The 18,349-nt window shown below is 51.4% G+C and overlaps 1 protein-coding gene across 2 annotated transcripts in view; it reads right to left on the bottom strand.

Moving 5' to 3' along the window:
- Window positions 1-18,039, bottom strand: part of ANKFY1 (ankyrin repeat and FYVE domain containing 1) — a 61,890-nt gene extending 43,851 nt beyond the window's left edge. The window contains exons 1-4 of one of the 2 annotated variants that reach the window (XM_074190545.1): window positions 17,966-18,039; window positions 12,492-12,684; window positions 5,180-5,298; window positions 2,518-2,653 (exon numbers count right to left, since the gene is read on the bottom strand). In XM_074190545.1, coding sequence (XP_074046646.1) covers window positions 2,518-2,653; window positions 5,180-5,298; window positions 12,492-12,684; window positions 17,966-17,975 — 458 coding nt within the window. In that variant the 5' untranslated portion in view covers window positions 17,976-18,039. Of the gene's footprint in view, window positions 1-2,517; window positions 2,654-5,179; window positions 5,299-12,491; window positions 12,685-16,685; window positions 17,003-17,965 lie in introns of those variants that run through there. The other variant, XM_074190546.1, reaches the window with a different exon arrangement.
- Window positions 18,040-18,349: the final 310 nt, after the last annotated feature.

The raw sequence follows: 18,349 nt of genomic DNA, 5'->3' as shown, positions 1-18,349 counted from the left end.
TTTCTTATACATTCTGCTGTCTGCATCTGTTTATGGGTGATTTTATGATTCACAGTTATGTCTAATCTGTGGATTGCCCCTCATCCTAGTTTCTTCTCTTTCATCCTTCTCTCTCTTTTTTACCTTGTCCCTCTTCTAAAATCAAGAGGGGGTGGCTAGGTGGCGCAGTGGATAGAGCACCGGCCCTGAAGTTAGGAGTACTTGAGTTCAAATCCAACCTCAGACACTTAACAATTGCCTAGCTGTGTGGCCTTGGACAAGCCACTTAATCCCATTGCTTTGCAAAAAAAAAAAAAAAAAAAAGAAATATAACGTCTAGGCTTCTTCTTTGTTCATGGCTTAGACAGTCCAGTAATTTCTAAATGATCTCTCCTTGATTTGTGTTCCAATGAGATATTTTACATTTTATTCTATTTTTTCATTTTATTGTTTCTTGATGCCTCATGCAGTCATTAGTTTCTACTTGTACAATTCTAATATTTAAGGAATTATTTTTTTGAGTGAGCTTTTCTACCTTTTTTTTCCATTTGGCCAATTTTCCTTTTTGAAAAAAATTTTACAATATTCCCCCAATCTCACTTCCCTCCCCCACAGAAGGCAGTCTGTTAGTCTTACAATTTTTCTTTTTAAAGACTTATTTCTTTTAACATTTTTGGTGCCTCTTTTACCAAGCTGTCAACTGTCCTTCAACTATTTTCTTGCACTGCTTATTTCTTTTCCCAATTTGACCTCTACCACTCTAATTTGATTTTGAAAATAATTTTTTAATCTCATCCAAGAATTCTTACTTGGGCTTATGTAGAGTTCACATTTTTTTAGGCTTTGTTCACGGCTATTTTTTCATCATTGAGTTTAAATCTTGGTCTTCCCTGTCACCACAGTTGCTTTTTCTAAAAGTTTTTTGCCATTGCTGTTTGGCCATCTTCTAGACTATTACTTGACTTTAATGCTATGTTAATCTTGATTTTCTTGCCAGGGTCGGGCTGGGGCAGGCAAGGAAGGAACTGCCCCAAATTTCAGGTTTTAGCACTACTCTTTTCAGAGCTAGTTCTAAAGGATCTGCAAGCTTTCAATTCAAACCGGGGAAAGGTGTGATCATTGCTTTCCTGGTTGGTGCTCTAGCCCTTCCCTAGGAAAGGCTCCTAATCACATGTACTTATAATATAATGTTCAATCGCTCCTTCTCTCTCCAGAGGCTATGAAGCATCCTGGAAATTGGATGGCCCTTGGCAGCATCTAGAAGTTCCTTTTTAACATCCCAAACAAGTGGTCTCCCAGACTCTGCTCCAACACCTGACTTGGGGAAGGCCCAGGTCCAGCCCCACCCCAAGCCCTGCCTGTGGGAGGCATCACATTGGGACAACTATCCCAGCTGAGAAGGCTTTCCTGCTATTTCAGCCTCCATATCATCTCTCTCAAGTCATCCCTTCTTCTCTGATTCTCTATTTCTGTATCCCAGGCCCTTCCTCTTGACATTGGCCCATCAGCCCATCAGCCCATCCTTACCCAGGGGCTGGGCCTCATGCTTCTACCTGCAGCTCTTAGTCCTTGTGCACCTCAGGAAGCTCCTGACCAGGTCACTCTTCTTCAACATGGACTTCAGGAATTCTCCCTTAACCTCTCCCTGGATGCTGCTCGCAGGCCAGCCTCCTGCCTACCCTCCACCTCCAGGCCCTATCTTCTTCCACCAGGGAGTGTCCACCCTCCCAAACTACTTCACAGAGATTAGGTGGACTCAGTTCACGCTGGGGTGTGTGTCATAGTTTGACTCTAGCTCTGTGTGGCTCAGAGACCAGATTTGTTTAGTGCAAAGGAGCTGCCTAATAAGCAGCCGTCACATCTTTGCTCCTAGAGAACGTGTAACTTCACAGACACTGGGGATGGGTCACCCCTTCTCAGTTCTCCCTTCTAGCTGGATGAATTAATACCCTTCTTTCTAAATTATTTCAGATCTGGATTTTGTTCTTAGTTAAAAATTGCCATTATGCAGAGCAGATGGAAGCAACGCATGGACTGAAGGTTGTTATCTTGTTACTATCTGATTATATTTAACATCTATTGATTAGAAAAAAGTGAATTCAAGAGTTGAAATTCATCATCTCACCTAACAATACTTTTTGTTCTTTGTTTAGTGAGAAGTTCAAGTGTTCTGTTTGTGTGGTCACATCAAGTTCGTAAGAAAAAGGAGGATCTTTTAAAGTGGTATTTCCTGTAGACTTTTTAAAAGGCCATGACCGGGGCAGCTTGGCAGCTAGATAAAGCACCAGTCCTGGAGTCAGGAGGACCCAAGTTCAACCAACCTCGGACACTTAATACCTACCTAGCTGTGTGACCTTGGGCAAGTCACTGAACCCCACTGCCTTGCAAAAAACAAAAAATAAAAAAATAAAAAAAGCCATGACCTCTAGCTCCACCAGCAGGACTTCCCCAAGCTCAGTCCCTCCTGAGTGACTGGACCAGGAGCCCCCTTGAGCTCTCCTTGAACCCCAGGCTGTTTCCAGGGAATCTGTGACTCACCTTTCCCGCAGAAGTTGTAGTTGGAAGCGGTTTGCCAGCCTCATCAACTCTGTCAGGAAGACGTCATCTTCCTTGAGCTCCAAGTCATCAGTGTAGACCCAGCGAAGCAAGGCCATTGTCACCTCAGGGTTAGCATCTGGGTAAGAAAAAAGCAGCTCAGCAGAACCAGGAGAACAGCATGTGATAATCAGCTCTGATGGGCTTGGCTCCCCTCAGCAATACACCGATCCAGAACAATTACAGAGGCCTCTTGACAGAAAATGCCATCCCCAGCCAGAGAAAGAACTATGGGACATGCTGAACGCAAGGTGCTTTCCCTCTTTAATTTGCTCTTTATTTTTTCCTTCTCATGGTTTCTCCCTTTTGTTGCTGCTGCATTCACAGCATGACTAATATGAAAATATGTGTAGCATGATTGTACAAGTGTAACCTGTACCTGTACATCACTCTGCTTGCTATCTTTGGAAAAGGAAGTGGAGGAAGAAAATCTTATTAAAAAATGAATGCCGAAAACTACACGGAACTGGAAAAATAAAATACTATTAAGTAAAAAAAAAAAGAAACAGGAGCTCATAAAAACCAATTGAGCCAAAAGCCTTTTGGAGGAGCCTGCTAACAGCTGGGATGGAAGCCACACCCTTCTTCCTGGGTCCCCCACTCCTGGAGCTCAGGAAGATTTCAGTTCTAATTCAGTCTCAGGTATTTATGTATGGTAGGACCCTAGACAAGTCACACCGCCTCATCCAGGGACCATCTGCTGGGCTCATGTGGATGGAAGGGCGCATTTGCCTTTCAAGAAATCTATGTAAGGGGAGCTAGGTGGTGCAGTGGATAGAGCACCAGCCCTGGAGTCAGGAGGACCTGAGTTCAAATCTAACCTCAGACATTTAATAATTACCTAGCTGTGTGGCCTTGGGCAAGTCATTTAGCCTCATTGCCTTGCAAAAACTAAAACAAAACAAAACAAAAAAGGAATCTCTGTGAAGTCTTCAACTTGGTATCTGGTCCATAGTAGTTGCTTTAAAAATGCTTCATCCCCTCCCTCTTTCCCCTGTTTTATACATGAAGAAACAGAAGCAGTCCCAATGAAGTGACTTGTCCAGGGTCACACAGTCAGTAAGCATTTGAGGCAGGATTTGAACCCAGATCTTCCTCACTCCAACTGGGCCAAAGAAATAAGTATCATTCTTTCCGACTCCTCCCTCCAGACAAACCCCGCAGTGAGATGTCAGTCACCCTAGGTCTTCTACCCAGCCCATCCCAACCTCCACAATCACAGATCCAGCCCCAGGCCTCTCTTCTGTCACTCTCCCCAAGCATCCCAGTTCCTCTTGGTACATCTCAGTCTGGCTGTCCTTGGGCACACCAAGTCCTCATACTCATCCAGGACACTGTGGCCTTCCTAGTCAGAACCCTATGCTGGCCCCCTCTATGCCACCCTCATCCCCTTACTCTCCTTCGCCTCACATGGCCAGTCTGCTTTCACGTGGTATGGGGTCTACCTTCTCACCACCTCTCTCCACTCACACAATCCCCATCCTCCTCGTGGTCCCTCACCTGAAAGGGGGCAGCAGCTGCTTATGGGGTGGGGGGTTGCCCCAGATCCATCCTCCAATCAGCTGCCACAATGACCTTCCTAAAGCACAGTTCTTACCACACCCCTTCTCCTCATCTCCAGTGGTTCCCTGGGGCTTCCAGGGTCAAAGACAAAATCATCTGGCATCTCCATGTCTTCACCAGCTGGAGGATTGTTGTCTTCCCTGCTCAAGGTTGGGGCCCATCTTTTACCTTCCTTTGCACCCAATAATGTGGCCTGAATAGCCAAGGAAGATTCAGGGAAAGCATGAGAGCCATCCCCACTTAAGCCTGCTGGCCCCAGGTGAGCAGAGGCAGGGGTGGAGGGAGTTAGCCGAGGCTAAGATGAAGCCCTAGCCTCACATTCAGAGCTAGCCAAGACTGGACGACTGACCACATCAGGAAGATGGCAGAGGGGATCCTTTCTGATGCAGGGGTCACATTTGATGGGTTCTAAGAGTTCTTCCAAAGCTGAAAGCAAAAATTTCCAAAGTCTACAAATAGACTCATTTCCACTGGGAGGTCATCCCCTGCCCCTGGAAATGGCCCAGGAAGGACAGGGTAGTGGGTCACTTGTCAGGAAGAAAGACTGGAAGATTAAAGCAGGGGACGGAGGAGATGGAGACTTTAAGTCCCAGTCAACCCTATGAGGCTGTGGTGCCTCTGAGTGGAGCAGTTGTCCTCAGTCCCCTAGAGGGTCCTCTCAAGCTTCACTGGGGAAACCTGGCTAAACAACAGTATAGGTGGCTCAGAAAGATCCCACTAAGTCCACTCATGCTGGTGCTGCCCCAGGTTCTCCTTTCTTAAATGGAACCATGCATAGACATGCTCTAACAGTCACTGGCCTCAGGAAGCTCCTTTGGCCCCAGCAGGTTCTGCATTAAGGGTGGGCAACCAAGCAGCACATTTTGTTCCTGTGCTAGACTCCAATGAGGTTCACGGCCATCAAAGGACATGTCCCCCACAGGCTTGGGACCAAAAGCCAGCACTGGGACCCAAGTTACTGAAACCTCTTCCCAAAAAGGCTTTCACCAGAAGTATGAAAAGCAAGCCAAGCTGGCCCAGGTCTTGCTAGGCAGAGACTCACCTGAGAGGTCCAGTTCTTCAGTGGAAGCCAGATTAGTCAGACTCCAGTTCTCACTGCGTGCAGCCAACACAAACTTGTGAGCGTTGATGAGCTGATTGCCAACCTTGATTTTCAGGTCACTAGTCAAGGAAAAGAGCCACATGAGCTGAGCACCACAAGGCAACCCCCTAAGTTCAGCTTGTCTGTGGAATCACAAAAGGCTAACTGTCTGTCTAGAAAGCCTTCAGACGCAACAGCTAAACACTCACTGTAGCTGAAAAAAGAGAATATGGGGCTAACCTCCTGCCAGTTCAAAATGTCTTCTATGAGGAAGCCCATGACAGTCAAATGATCGGAACCCTGGAGATTCAGTCATCTTATAGAACTTCACACAGAACAAGCTGAACCACTGGTAAGAAGTTAGCAGGAAAAAGTTGGGGCCCCCAAGCCAGGATGCTCAGAGAGCTTAGAGAAAGGCCTGGCTTTGGGATCAGGGAGACCAAGGCCGTAGGGGCAGAGGAGAGATGGGTGTAAACTAAATTACAAAGGATCTGCCACCTACACCTGCAGAGAGTTTCACATCAATGAAATCACAGGGCCAGAACGAAAAACAGAAGTCAAAGAAGGGATAAAAGCACTCCTGCTTCTGCCAGAACTGCTCCCCCCACCTCCCAATGCCTCAAGTCACATAGCAGAGACCAAATCACCTGACCTTCAAGAGGGATTCATGCTAAGGAGCTAAGAAAGGCTGCAGGGGGGTCTACCAGGGTACATCCTTGCCATCATCCTGCAGGCTCACTCTCTCAAAGGGGGCAGCTAAGAATACCCTATTCTTCTCAAAAAACCCCATTCAGATAGGAAGGCATGGCAGTGTTCCATCCAACCTCAGCCCACAAATGGACAAAGGTTGTTTTCTGCAAGCACGTCACCCAATCAACCAGGCCAGAGGAAGAGCCTCAACACTCCCGTGGTACGGAAGCACAGGAATGGGAGTCGTTTTTAAATCAGAGCTCCTAAAGACCCCAGACCACAAAGACTCTGAGGCACGTCCTATTCTCAACCTGTCTGAAAATGAAAAGCACTTGAATCTCAATAGTAGAATTAGGCTAAGAACTGGGGCTAAAAATAATTTCATCCAATGCCTTTTTTTTAGGTTTTTGCAAGGCAAATGGGGTTAAGTGGGTTGCCCAAGGCCACACAGTTAGATAATTATGAAGTGTCTGAGACCGGATTTGAACTCAAGTCAGGAGGACCCAGGGCTGGTGCTCTATCCACTGTGCCACCTAGTAGCCCCCCAATGTTTTCATTTTAAAGACAATGACAATGAGACCCAGAAAGGGACATGATGTGCCCTTGGTTATCCAGTCATATAGGGAACCCAGATTTCCTGCCTTTCAGATTGATGATCAGTTCTCGGGGATGCCTCAGTGTCTCAGGCATAGAACCCTATCTCATGTCAAGCTCAGACCTAATCTGGGGGGGGGGGCAATCCCCAGCATTGATTTGTCCCCTGACCACTCTTCCCCAAGTATGAAGCCTCTATTCTGACTCCAACCCATTTATGGACATGACTAATGTAGGAAAGGGAATTATTACTTGATGATACATATTTGCTACAGAGGTTTTGTTTTCCCTCTTTTTTTCTTAATGAGCCAAAGGCAGGTGGGAGGGAATTTTTATTCATTGAAAAGATTTAATTTAATTTACATTTTAAAAATGTCATGGAAAGGAATTGGAGGTGGAATGCAAAGGGGGGGCATTTTAAGTTCAGGGAAGATGTGGGGAAAAGCCCAGGGGCTAAAGTACAGAATGTGCCCGTGCCCAGGCCCAGGCTTCCAGGCCAGAAAGGTGGGGCCTGGGGGCCTTCAAACCCAGAAAGCAGTAGAGAACCAGGGAAGAATGGGGAGCAGAGTGGAGGCCAGGTTCCAGCTGAGGGGTAGCCCCCCAGGAGATGCTGGCCAGGTTTAGTCCGCGCTCTGTCCAAGTGCTGAAGGAAGACTTGGGGGCAGAACCCATGGCGTGCCCTTTTATTTCTTCCTCTCGGATTCACTCCTTCCCCCATGTTAGGGTTCGGGCTCCAAACTTTCTGTCTCCTCAAGTCTCTCACTCCTTCTCCCTTTCAACTGAGGGCCAGACAATGGAGGCTACTGGTCATGACATCACCTCCCATGCTCTCATTTCTCCCAGGCCAAGGCCACCCTCCTCTCAGTATCCCTGAGCCCCAGCCCCTCTCCTCTTCTCCAACAGACAGCCCTCTCACCAGATAGACTGGTTCCTTCCCTGCTGCCTCAAACATGCCCACATATTTCCTCCCATCCACAAAAAAGCCTTCCTTCCCCTCTACCATCATCTCCCAGCCCTGTTATCATTCTCCAAAAGAGCAAACTCCTTGGAAAAGCTGCTGAGACCTGTGCCCTCCCGCTGGGTCCCGTTACTCATTCCCTCAACTCTAACCCTCTGATACCACCCTCCTCAAGGCGCAGGCGCTGCCCCACCCGCTTCTTGGACAGCAAAGCAGCCTCGGCTCCCTTCCTTCATTTTGAGGGCTGACTCCTGAGGAGCTTAGAGGCCCCTCAAAGTCCTGGAACTTTCTCAGGCTAAGCCACCCTCATCTCCTCACACTAAAGGTCATAGCTAATAATATCTTGCATTTGTAGAGCCCTTTTAGGATGAGCCCAGGAGGTCTTCTCAACTACCTGGGAAGGGAGGAAGGGGTGGTCATAATACCCATTTCACAGATGAGAAAACTGAGGTTCAACGATTTGCCTGGGTCACCCAACTAATCAGCGTCTTGAGGCAGGATTTGAACTCAGCTCTTCTCAAGGGTAGGCCCAGCACTCTGCCCTGCACCAGGTTGGGATATAGCATATTAGTGCATGGGAATGGAAGAACACCAGAATGAACATCCAGAGACCCTCCCAGTATTTGTCTCGAGACACTTTATGGAGGGAAAAGGACATGTTGGCAAACCCCAGAAGAAGCTTCGGAGCCAAGTCATTTACCCCCAAGATGGCACTGACTTCTCTTTCGAAGATGCAGTAGCAGCCTTGGTCTTTTTAGGTAACCCCGCTAACCCCACATTTCCAGGTGAGAAACATTCAAGGGCACTCACACTCTCTACCCTGACCTCATCTGGCCACCTCTGCCCTCCCCTCACTCACCCCCCCAAATTCTCCCTTTCTGCCCCCAGTGGCCACCATTCTCCCCTGTTCCAGTCTCCCCACTGCCCTACCATCTGCCTCCCTGAGGGACAGAAAATGGAGGCTACTGGTCATGACATCACCTCCCATGCTCTCATTTCTCCCAGGCCAACCTCTGCAGCAGAGTAGTCTCCACTTGCATCCAGTGCTCACCACCTTGTGACAGGGCTCCAAGCCCATCCCAGGAGTCCACAGTGATCGTATGACCAGGCCTGCCCCACCTGAGCCCTCCCTCAGCAGCTTCCACTGAGTCGCTTCCCTCCTCCACAGAGTGGATCCCCACACCTTTGTTCCGCTTCTCTTCTCCTCCCAAGGTGATTTCACCAGTTCCTAGGAGTCCAGCCGACCCAAGCTGGTATTTCCCTCAATGGGCAAGGCCCACTACCAACCCAAAGCCAACCTTCATCTCCCCCCTGAGCCAGACCCTCCTGTAGTATTCTCTTCCCCCTTCCTCTCTTTCTCCCTGACCAGATCAAATAGTGATCAAGAAGTCTGACAAGAAGCCACAGACAATAATTCTTCTTCCCCAGCGCAGTCTGTCAGGCAGTAAGCCTGGGTGCCAGACACTCAGATACTGTATGAGGATGCGGGGGAGGGGGGATAGGGGTACAAAAAGAAGCACAAGCAGGTCCCTGCCCCCCAGGAGCTCCCAACCTAATGGAGGAGAGAATAAGCAAACAACGACATACCAAAAAGACAGGACAAGTAGGAGTCAACCCCAGTGATGAGATGGACCAGGAAAGGCAGCTTCTGGGGGGGGAGGGTGACAGGGAGAGCAGGCCAGGCAGAGGTCCCAGGCCAGTCAATACCCAGAGGCTGGAAGTGGAGCATCTTGTTCTGCACAAAGAAGCAGCCAGAAGTCCACAGCCAAGAGAAGCAGGGTTGGTCTAGGGGATTGGGCCCAAAATCCAGAGATCCTGCTTCACAGAAAAAGTGCACAGACATTCAGAAAGAAGCAGTTGGAGTGAGTTGGTGGCTCTTCTCCCTGAGTCCTGGAAATCACTGGAAACAGGAAACAGATGCATTTAGAGAATAAACTATCAGGCTGATGCAGAGGTCAGCCAAAGGAACTGCCTAAAGCCAAGAGACAAGGGGTCTTATTGGAGGAACATCCAGGAGGCCAGGACCACTGAAGAGTCTGAGTCAGGAAGAAGGAGGCAAGATGGGGAAGGGCTTGAATGCCAGACAAGAAGGATCATTGGAGTTTATTGAGCAGAGGGTGACATGACTAGATGGGAAAGGCCCTTTGGTGGCTGACCTTAAGCTATACTGGAGCAAGTCCAGGGTGAGGGAAGAATCAGGGGAGAGAAGGGGACCTTGCCAGAGGCACCCTGAAGGTGAAGCTGCTGGGCCTTGGTACCACACTGGATGGGGGGAGGGAAGAGTCCAGGCTGACTCCTAGGCTGGGAGCCTGAAAGACAAGGAGGGTCAGTGCACTTCAGAGCAACAGGGAGAGGAGGAGGTTGGAGAAAAACAATGATTTCCATTTGGGTCGCATTGAATTCAAGATGTCTCCTGGACATCCTGTTGGCAATGTCAGAAAGGCAGTGGCAGATGTGGCCTTGGATATCAATGGAGAGACTGGAGCAGGAAAGGCAGAAATATCAGCAGAGATGGTATTTAAACTCATGGGAGCTCCCTGAGGTAAGGAGTCTGGAGGGAGGGGAGCAGAGGGTCCAGGACAGAACCTGAGAGACACCTGGGGTTAGAGGGCATGGTCTGGAGGAGCATGAAGCCAAGGAGACCAAGAGGGAGAAGGAGAACCAGCATGGGGGGAGTCCCATGAAGCTAGAGAGAAGAGAGGGTGATGGGTGATCCACAGAGTCAAAGGCTGCAGACAGGTCCAAGGAAATGAGACTTGTGGCAGAAAACTTGCAAAGACTTCAGTTATCCAGATTTCTGTACTTGTGTACACCTTCACACCCCCCCTCACACACACACACACTCACACACACCAGCTGAGCAGTTAATAACTTCTTAACTTGCCTCAATGATTACTTCATCCTTTACAAAACCAGATGGATGGCCCAGAGGTCATTCTGTGGAGAAGAGCTCACTACCTTTGAGTGAGAGAAGAATAATGACAATCCAAGTCTGAGATTTCAGAGATCTCAAGGGAAGGATGGGTAGGATCCCACAGGCTCCAATTCTACAAGGAAAATCTGGTCAGGAGAATTGGGAAAGTCTTGAGAATGGAGATTTGAAGACAAGGGAAACCAACCTGATGAGGAAAGAAGAGAGAAGCTACCCAGGGAAACATTCCACACATACCCACAGAGAACTTGAAGTCAACTTAGTTGAAGAAAAACAAGAGCCTCCTCCTTTGGGATCCTGTCCTGAGGGCTGAGGGGCCATGAGAAGGGCCCATGCTCCACATGCACGAGGTCAGAACAAAATAATTAATGGGGAAATGAGAGGTGGAGCAGTCACCAGGCCCAGAGGTACTGAAAGCAGTGGCAGATGGGATTGTCGAGCCATGGCCAGGGATCCCTGCAGACCTGAGAAGAGTGGGACGAGTGCCACAGAACTGGAAAAAGGAAATGACCTCATTTTTAGAAGAAAAAAGGATGGGGGGAAGGAGAAGAGAAGGGAATGGAATCTGCAACATTGGTGAATGAAGAAAGGTGATCTGGTTTTACCTGCCCTGGGGGTCACCCATCCCAGCCTACCTTTATTTCCTTTTAGATGAGGGGAATGATGTAGGCGCAGTTTACCCAGGTTTTATCATCTACTTAACAAGGTCCCTTGTGCTATTCTGGGGGAGAAGTTGGGGGGACCTGGAGGACATAATAAACAGTTGAGCTGGAGAGATTAAGGACTGACTAAAATGGAAGGAGGTTTGCAGTAGAGGGTCTAGGATCATTTGCGTCTGGCCCAGTGTTCTCTCACCTTTCCCTTCTTTTTATCTGTGACTTGGATAAAGGCATCAAGGACCTGCCTATGGTTCTTACCAGTGGATGACCATCCTCCTTTGGACACTCCTTTGCCATAAACTGGGAGGGCTGGAATAATGACCTATAGGGACCTCCCCAGCTCTCAAACTCTGGCTTAGGACCCTCCCAGCATTTCACCTCAGGGATCCAGCTGCTCCATCAGCAATGACCACTAGAATTCTGGCTCTTTTGGATCTAGTCTTTTTTCTCTGGTTCACCCCCCACCCAATCCAACCTCCACTCACACCATAACTCTAGTGCTCTTGAGGTTTCCAATTCTGCCAATCAAAGTCCTTTTTCAAGTGGCACTCGCCAAATTATCCACAGCCCTTTCCCAGGGCTCTCTGCCCAAGACTCAAAGCTCCATCCACTCTTCATTCTCCTTGGCCACTGTCTTGAAACCTCTGCTAATCCAACTTCCCCATTTCAGAAAAGACCTCTCCTCCCTGCCATTCCTAACCTCATTCTGTTGAGGCCCCCTAATCAGACAATTTCTCCAGAATATCATCTCTTCAAGTGTTTCACAACCCTTGGCCCATGTCTCCCCTTTGCCCTTTCTCATTTAGCCTTCCTTCTCCCAAGACCCCACTCTATAATAAGAGCTGACATTTCTACAGCAAAGTTTGCATGGCATCTTACATATCCAGTCTCTCCATCAAGTGATGATGGATGAGAAACTGAGGCTAAATGGCTGCTCAGAACCAAAAAGCTATTAAGTATCTGAGGCAGGACTTGAGCTCAGCTCTTTGACTCTTCATTCAGTGTTCTGCTACCAGCTGCCTCTACTGAGAATAGGTCTATGCTCAATAACATGAAGCAAGCATCAATTAAATAAGCAAGATCATATGCAGGATGCTGGAGGCCCTTGTAGGAGGGCTCTACCCAGGTCCCTGAAAGGCCAAGAACCCTCATGTACAAAGGTAGGAGGGAAAGACCCTGGTAGAGGGAACAGCCAGCAAACCTTCCTAGCCAAAAACCTTGGCCTCACCTAGAAAGACAGATGGGAGCTAGACTGAGGTCTAAAGGGCAAGCTGAGGAATCTCTGTTTTTCCTTAGAAACAAGAGGGAGTCACTGAAGACTTCTGAGCAGGGAAGTAAAATGTGTCGGGTCCAAACAGGTTTGCTCAGCAGCCACTTCTCGATAGGGTGACAGGAACACTCATGGGAAGAGGAGCAGCCAGAAGGCTGGGGTCCACTCACCTGTACTGCTCCTGCTCATAGAGATCCGCCACGATTCTCAGCAGGCGCGTGATGAAGCAGTCGCTGCTGCCTTCTTGGTGGGCCTGTGCGGCCAGGAGGCGGCACTGCTTCTCGGTCTCGGCCAGCTTCTTCTGCAGCTTCACATACTCCTGTCGCAGAAGCTTCAGGTGCTTCTCCAACTTGGCCACCTCCTCTGTGATGGGGAACAAAGAGGGCAGTGAGGAGGAAGGCTGCTGGGCAAGAGGGCCTGAACCATCCCTGCCAGAGTGACTCCGGGGCCCCACCCCCAGACACGTGTGCACTTTTGCACACACACCCCAAAGGCTCACACCAGCACACGTGCACATGACTTGTGGGGCAGGACACTGCAAAGGGAAAGGAGAACAAGGGACTGGCTCTCTACAGTCCTGAATGACAGGGCTGAGCAACCTAAAGCAATCATTCTTACAGCGTAAAGAGAGCATTAACACACATTTATGTGATGAAGTTCCTCAGCTCTCATCAAAGCCACAATGAATCATTCTTTATTTCTAGGTTTGTTTTTTTTTAACTTTATTTAAGGCAATGGGGTTAAATGACTTGCCCAAGGTCACATAGCTAGGCAATTATTAGTCACCTAAGGTCACATTTGAACCCAAGTCCTCCTGACTCCAGGGCTGGTGCTCTATCCACTGCCCCCATATTTTTGGGTCTCTTAAAGGGCTCAATATGCAACCAGCTGTGATGGACCTGACAAAATACTGTTGTCCTCTGACACACCCCGGAGGTCCTCATGCAGTTCTGGTTTGGAAGCTGCCAAGGGGGTCTCATTTTCAGGGAAGCAAAATATGTGTGCATGCACACACACACACGAAAATCCTCTTCTTTCTAACAACAGTTTTATCAGCTGAGCCTCTGCAGACCCAGGGACATCCAGGAATCAGCCAAAAGGAGACCCTCTTCTTTCCACTGCCTTCCCAGAAAAGTCCTCTCCCACCTCTTCCCTTTATACTAAGTGAGCACGGAAGCCACTCGCTGAACATTCTGAACACCACTGCGCACTATCTCTGAGGCACTCCTCAAGCCCACGGGGAGCTCCAAAAGTTACATCGCTGGGAAGGAGAGGATGCTACTGTGCTGCCCTCCCAGAAGAGGGCGAGAAGGGCTCAGGGTCCCTGCTTTTCCCAGTGACAGAAAGACCTTGGGGGCTCCCAATGAGGCCCTGCCGTGGCCTTCATAACAAAAAGTCACTGCCCCAGAATAAGATGAGACAGTTCTTTCAAACCGACCTTCTCCTGAGCTCCCCAACACGATCTGCTTCTATAGCTTTAGAGAGGGAGAAAGGGTGGGAGCATTTCCCAAGGGCCCTTGGGGCGCTGCCAGCTCTACAGCTGTCTCCAGGGAGCTCCACAACTGCCTTTCCCGGGCAGCACCAAGTAGAAGCCTTGCTGACAATGAGGAACTCAAAATCAACAAGCTACAATCTACCCCAGCTTTCTGAATAACCTGAAAAGAAATGGGGGGGGGGGAGGAGGAAAGGTTTGAAAAGCTGATCAGAGACCCACAAGTCTGGAATAGGCTGGGGAATGGAATGGCCCACTGGCACAAGGTCACACGCCCTTCGGCTAATTTATAAAGACCAAAAAACCCTGGAAAGACAGCTGACAACTGGCTGCAAAGTGGAGGGAACAGAGCCCAAAGAGCCATTGCTACAAGCCCAACACAATAGTCAAGATCCTCAGCTTTGTACGACTTGGTAAGGACACATGAGTAAATATGCTGCCTAGCTCCAGAGAGAGAGCCCAGGGCGCATCGGGAGGCCGACTCATGCTCATGCAGGAACTGGCTCTGCCTCACTCAATGGAAGGTGGATTGGGGACGGGAGGGAGCAGAGAATTTGGGACTGAAAAGAAAAACGAATTTTTTAAAATGTTTATTCAGACCAAATTATGTCATTCTATAAAAATTTCCCAACCATGAGCTGAATGTTAGGAGCCCAGTGAGTGGGATCATTTTAAAAAAGTGGCTTTCCAAGGGCTAGCCCCCAGCCAAGACCCAATTCCCAAGCACATCTGCAAAAAGCCCTTCCCCTCCTCCCCCCAAGTGGGACTCCAACTACTGTGCCAACAGGGAGGGAGAGGAACTCCCAGGGAAGCTAACCTTGACTTGGACACGCACAGGGAGGAAATACGCTGTAGAAGGGATGAGAAGAACAAGACCCAAGGAAGGCCAAAGACTGGGAGATGACGCAGGAGCCTCTCCAAGGGAGAAAAAGGAAGAAGAGGTGGGAGCAGAGCAAAGATGGGGAAGCACCCAAGAGGAAACACAAGAAACAGCAAAGGGAGTCCAGCAAGAGGGCTCCCGACCAGGAGCCTTCTGAGCAAAGATTGAGGAAGATGTGGAAGCCGAGTCCAACAACTCCATCTGGACCCAGGCCAGCGCTCTGGATGTCACCAAAGAATCAAGTGGCCACCACAGGCACCACAGCAGAGAGATGCCAAGAGCCCCAGAAAAGGGGAAGGGTGCAGGGAAGGAAGTAAGAGGCCCTTGAATGGCTCTGCACAAAGATGGCAGAGCAGGAGAACGTAGCCCCCACTCCAAGTCAGTTATACTCCCCGGCTACACCGGCTCAGGAAGGGAGCCTTCTATCCTTTCTTCTTCCTCTACCCTACAAAGACCACACCAGGAGGGCTGGGTTCAGGTCTGATATCATATTCAGAAAAGACAATGGACAATTACAGGAGGCCACCAGGGTGGTAAACAGTCATATGGAGACCAGGAATGTTGTGCTTGAAAAGAAGGCTCAGTGGGACTGCGAAGGCCAGTCTTCTGCCTCTGAAAAGTAGTTGTGGGACAGGGACAGGACTTATTCTGTTTGACACCTCCCCCCAAGCCCCAACAGAATCAAGAGTAATGGGGTGGAGGTTGGGGGGGAGTACGCAAAGGGACAAATTTAGGATTCACATCAGGAAAAACTTGATAAATTAGAGCTATCCAAAAGAGAGGAGTGGGCTGCCTCAGTTTCTCACTGAAGCAAATCTATAAAAACAAGGGCCATTCCCCAATAGACAAATGGTTAAAGGATATGAACAGCAGGATGCAATGTCCTCTTAATCCTCAAAGACCTTTTTACAGCTCTCTTCCATCCTTCCTTCTCTCCTGACTACCTACCACCCCTTATGGGAGGAGTGAGAAAATGGACAACAGAAAATAGCAGAAATATTTAATTTTTTAAAAAGCTATGAACAAACAATTCTCTTTTCTTTTTTTTTAAAGGTTTTTGCAAGGCAATGGGGTGAAGTGGCTTGCCCAAGGCCACACAGCTAGGTCATTATTAAGTGTCTGAGGCAGGATTTGAACTCAGGTCCTCCTGACTCCAGGGCTGGTGCTCTATCCACTGCACCACCTCGCTGCCCCTGATCCCCTACTTCCCCAGATTTGCATTCATTCTCTGTGTCCCCTCAGTGTTCTCCAGGAGGGCAGGACAGGTCCTACTGAAGGTTGATCTGGGTCTCCTTGAACAGCCACCCAGGGTCTGGCAACAAAGCTGACCTGACCACAATGCTAGAGCAGGGATTGGGGGGGGGGGGGATTGTCTGTCCCTGGTAGGGCCCAGGGTCTCAATTCAGGGCCTCCCTCCTTTCCAGCTCTCCATGCTCTGGTTAAAGCTCCCTGCTCGGTTTCTCTGAGTCTTTTCCGGTGACAAGCCTGGGGCCAGGCAGAGAGCTCTCCTGGGCTCTCCAATCCCTTGCCCACACTTCTCAGACCCTCATGTGGCACCTATCAAGAGCCAGGCTGTACACTGAGGAAGCATTTTATACATATCATTTCATTTCATCCTCACAACTCTGGGAAGCAGACACAGCTACAGTGGAGATCTGAGAGCAGTAGGTTAAGCAACTGGTCCAAGATCTGAACTCTGACCCACTACATCACTGGGCTATCTATGGAACCTGGGTCCCACTGGCTATGGGATCTTGGTCAGGTTACTTCATCTCAGAGCCATGAGGGTTCTGAGGGTAAACTTTGGTAGAAAGAGTTGCCAATCTACTTGGAAGACCTGAGTTCAAATTTGGCCCAGAATCTTGTCATTGTGTAGCATTGGGCTCTTTCTGAGTCAGTTTTCCCCTCCATAAAATGAGGATCATCATGGTTCCACACTTTCCCAGGTTATCATGGGAACCGAATGCGCAACGTCTGCCGCGTGCTGCCAACCTTCAAATGCCGTTCTTGCTGGCTTCACTGTGGTGACAGCCACCATTTTTGCCAATGACCTCGATGAAGGCCTGGATGCTTGTGCAGAAGCCAGGAAGAGCTCAGCAGCTTCCAGCGGGGCAGACTTGGGGAGAGAAAGGCCGCCTTGTCCGCTGGGGTTCAACAACCCCTTTTCCAAGTGCAGGAAGGGGGAGGCCCGCCTAGAAAACAGCTCCCGGGCTGGGAGGCTTCCAAGGCTGCCAAGCTCAGAAGTGAGGGAGTGCCCTTCCAAGTCCGGGCCCACAGGCCCCAGTCCAGAACTGGGGGAGTGTGGGGGGCTGGCGGGCTCCCACTCGGGTCAGGCTTCACCCACTAGCACCTGCTCCACACCAGGCCCTGCGCTGCATTTTCACACGGAGGAAACTGAGGCAAAGCGGGCCTGGGTCCCACGCGTGAAGAGATGGCGCCGAGCTCCAGGCGTGGGGCCCAGGACCAGCCCCTGCTGGGCTACAGGGACCCCTGCAAAGGCGGGGAGCCGGACACGGGGGGCAGGAAGTGGGGGGGAGGGGGCGGGCGAGGATGAGGGCCCCCAAGAGAAGCTCCCGGTGCCCCCCGCCGCCACGCTCGGACCCACTGCCACCCTCCCGCTGCCACTCGCGGACACGCCCGCGGACACCCCCCTGCCACGCTCGGACACGCCCGCGGACACCCCCCTGCTACTCGCGGACACGCCCGCGGACACCCCCCTGCCACTCGCGGACACGCCCGCGGACACCCCCCTGCCACGCTCGGACACGCCCGCGGACACCCCCCTGCCACGCTCGGACACGCCCGCGGACACCCCCCTGCTACTCGCGGACACCCCCCTGCCACGCTCGGACACGCCCGCGGACACCCCCCTGCCACGCTCGGACACCCCCCTGCCACTCGCGGACACGCCCGCGGACACCCCCCTGCCACGCTCGGACACCCCCCTGCCACTCGCGGACACCCCCCTGCCACTCGCGGACACCCCCCTGCCACTCGCGGACACGCCCGCGGACACCCCCCCCCACCCCCCACGCCGCGTCTGACAGCTCGGCCCCCCTGCCAGGCTCGGCCCCGGCGCCGCCGCGCGCTCCCGCGCCCGCTCGCACAGTCACGCTCACGCGCGGGGCGGGGAGCGGGGGCCGGCGTGGCCCAGGGGACCCGCGCCCCCTACTCCCCCGGGCCCTGGCGGCCCCGGCCCCCCGCGCGCTGCGGGCTCCGCGCCCAGGCCCCGGCCGGCCGCCCCGCCCCATCCCGCCCGGCGGGCGCCTTACCGTCCGCCATGTTGGCCGCGGCCCCTCCCGCGGGCCTCGCGAGACTTCCGCTGAGCGCGGCCGAGGCGGCGGCGGTCGTCGCGAGAACGCACGAGAAGGGGCGGGGCGCCGCGCCCCGCGCAGGCGCCCTGAGCCCGCCCGCCCCGCTTTCCGGCGCCGGTCACGTGTCCGCCGAGCCCGGCGCCGCGCGCAGGCGCACTCTCCCCGCTGCCCGGCGACCCCGCCCCCCCGGCTCCCGGTCTCGGGCCGCCCGGAGCCTGCGGAGGGGGAGGGGCCGGAGGGCGGGGGTCGCGGCAGGGCGGGGCCTCTGCCCGAGGGAGGGGCCCGGGGCGGGGCTTTTAAAAAGTGAAGCGTGCAAAGCGGGGGGCGGCCGGGGGGCGCGGG

The sequence above is a fragment of the Macrotis lagotis genome, chromosome 6, assembly GCF_037893015.1.
Source record: "Macrotis lagotis isolate mMagLag1 chromosome 6, bilby.v1.9.chrom.fasta, whole genome shotgun sequence".
Classification (NCBI taxonomy): Eukaryota; Metazoa; Chordata; class Mammalia; order Peramelemorphia; family Peramelidae; genus Macrotis; species Macrotis lagotis.
The sequence above is the reverse complement of the archived record's forward strand: the minus strand, read 5'-3'. Positions and strand labels throughout refer to the sequence as shown.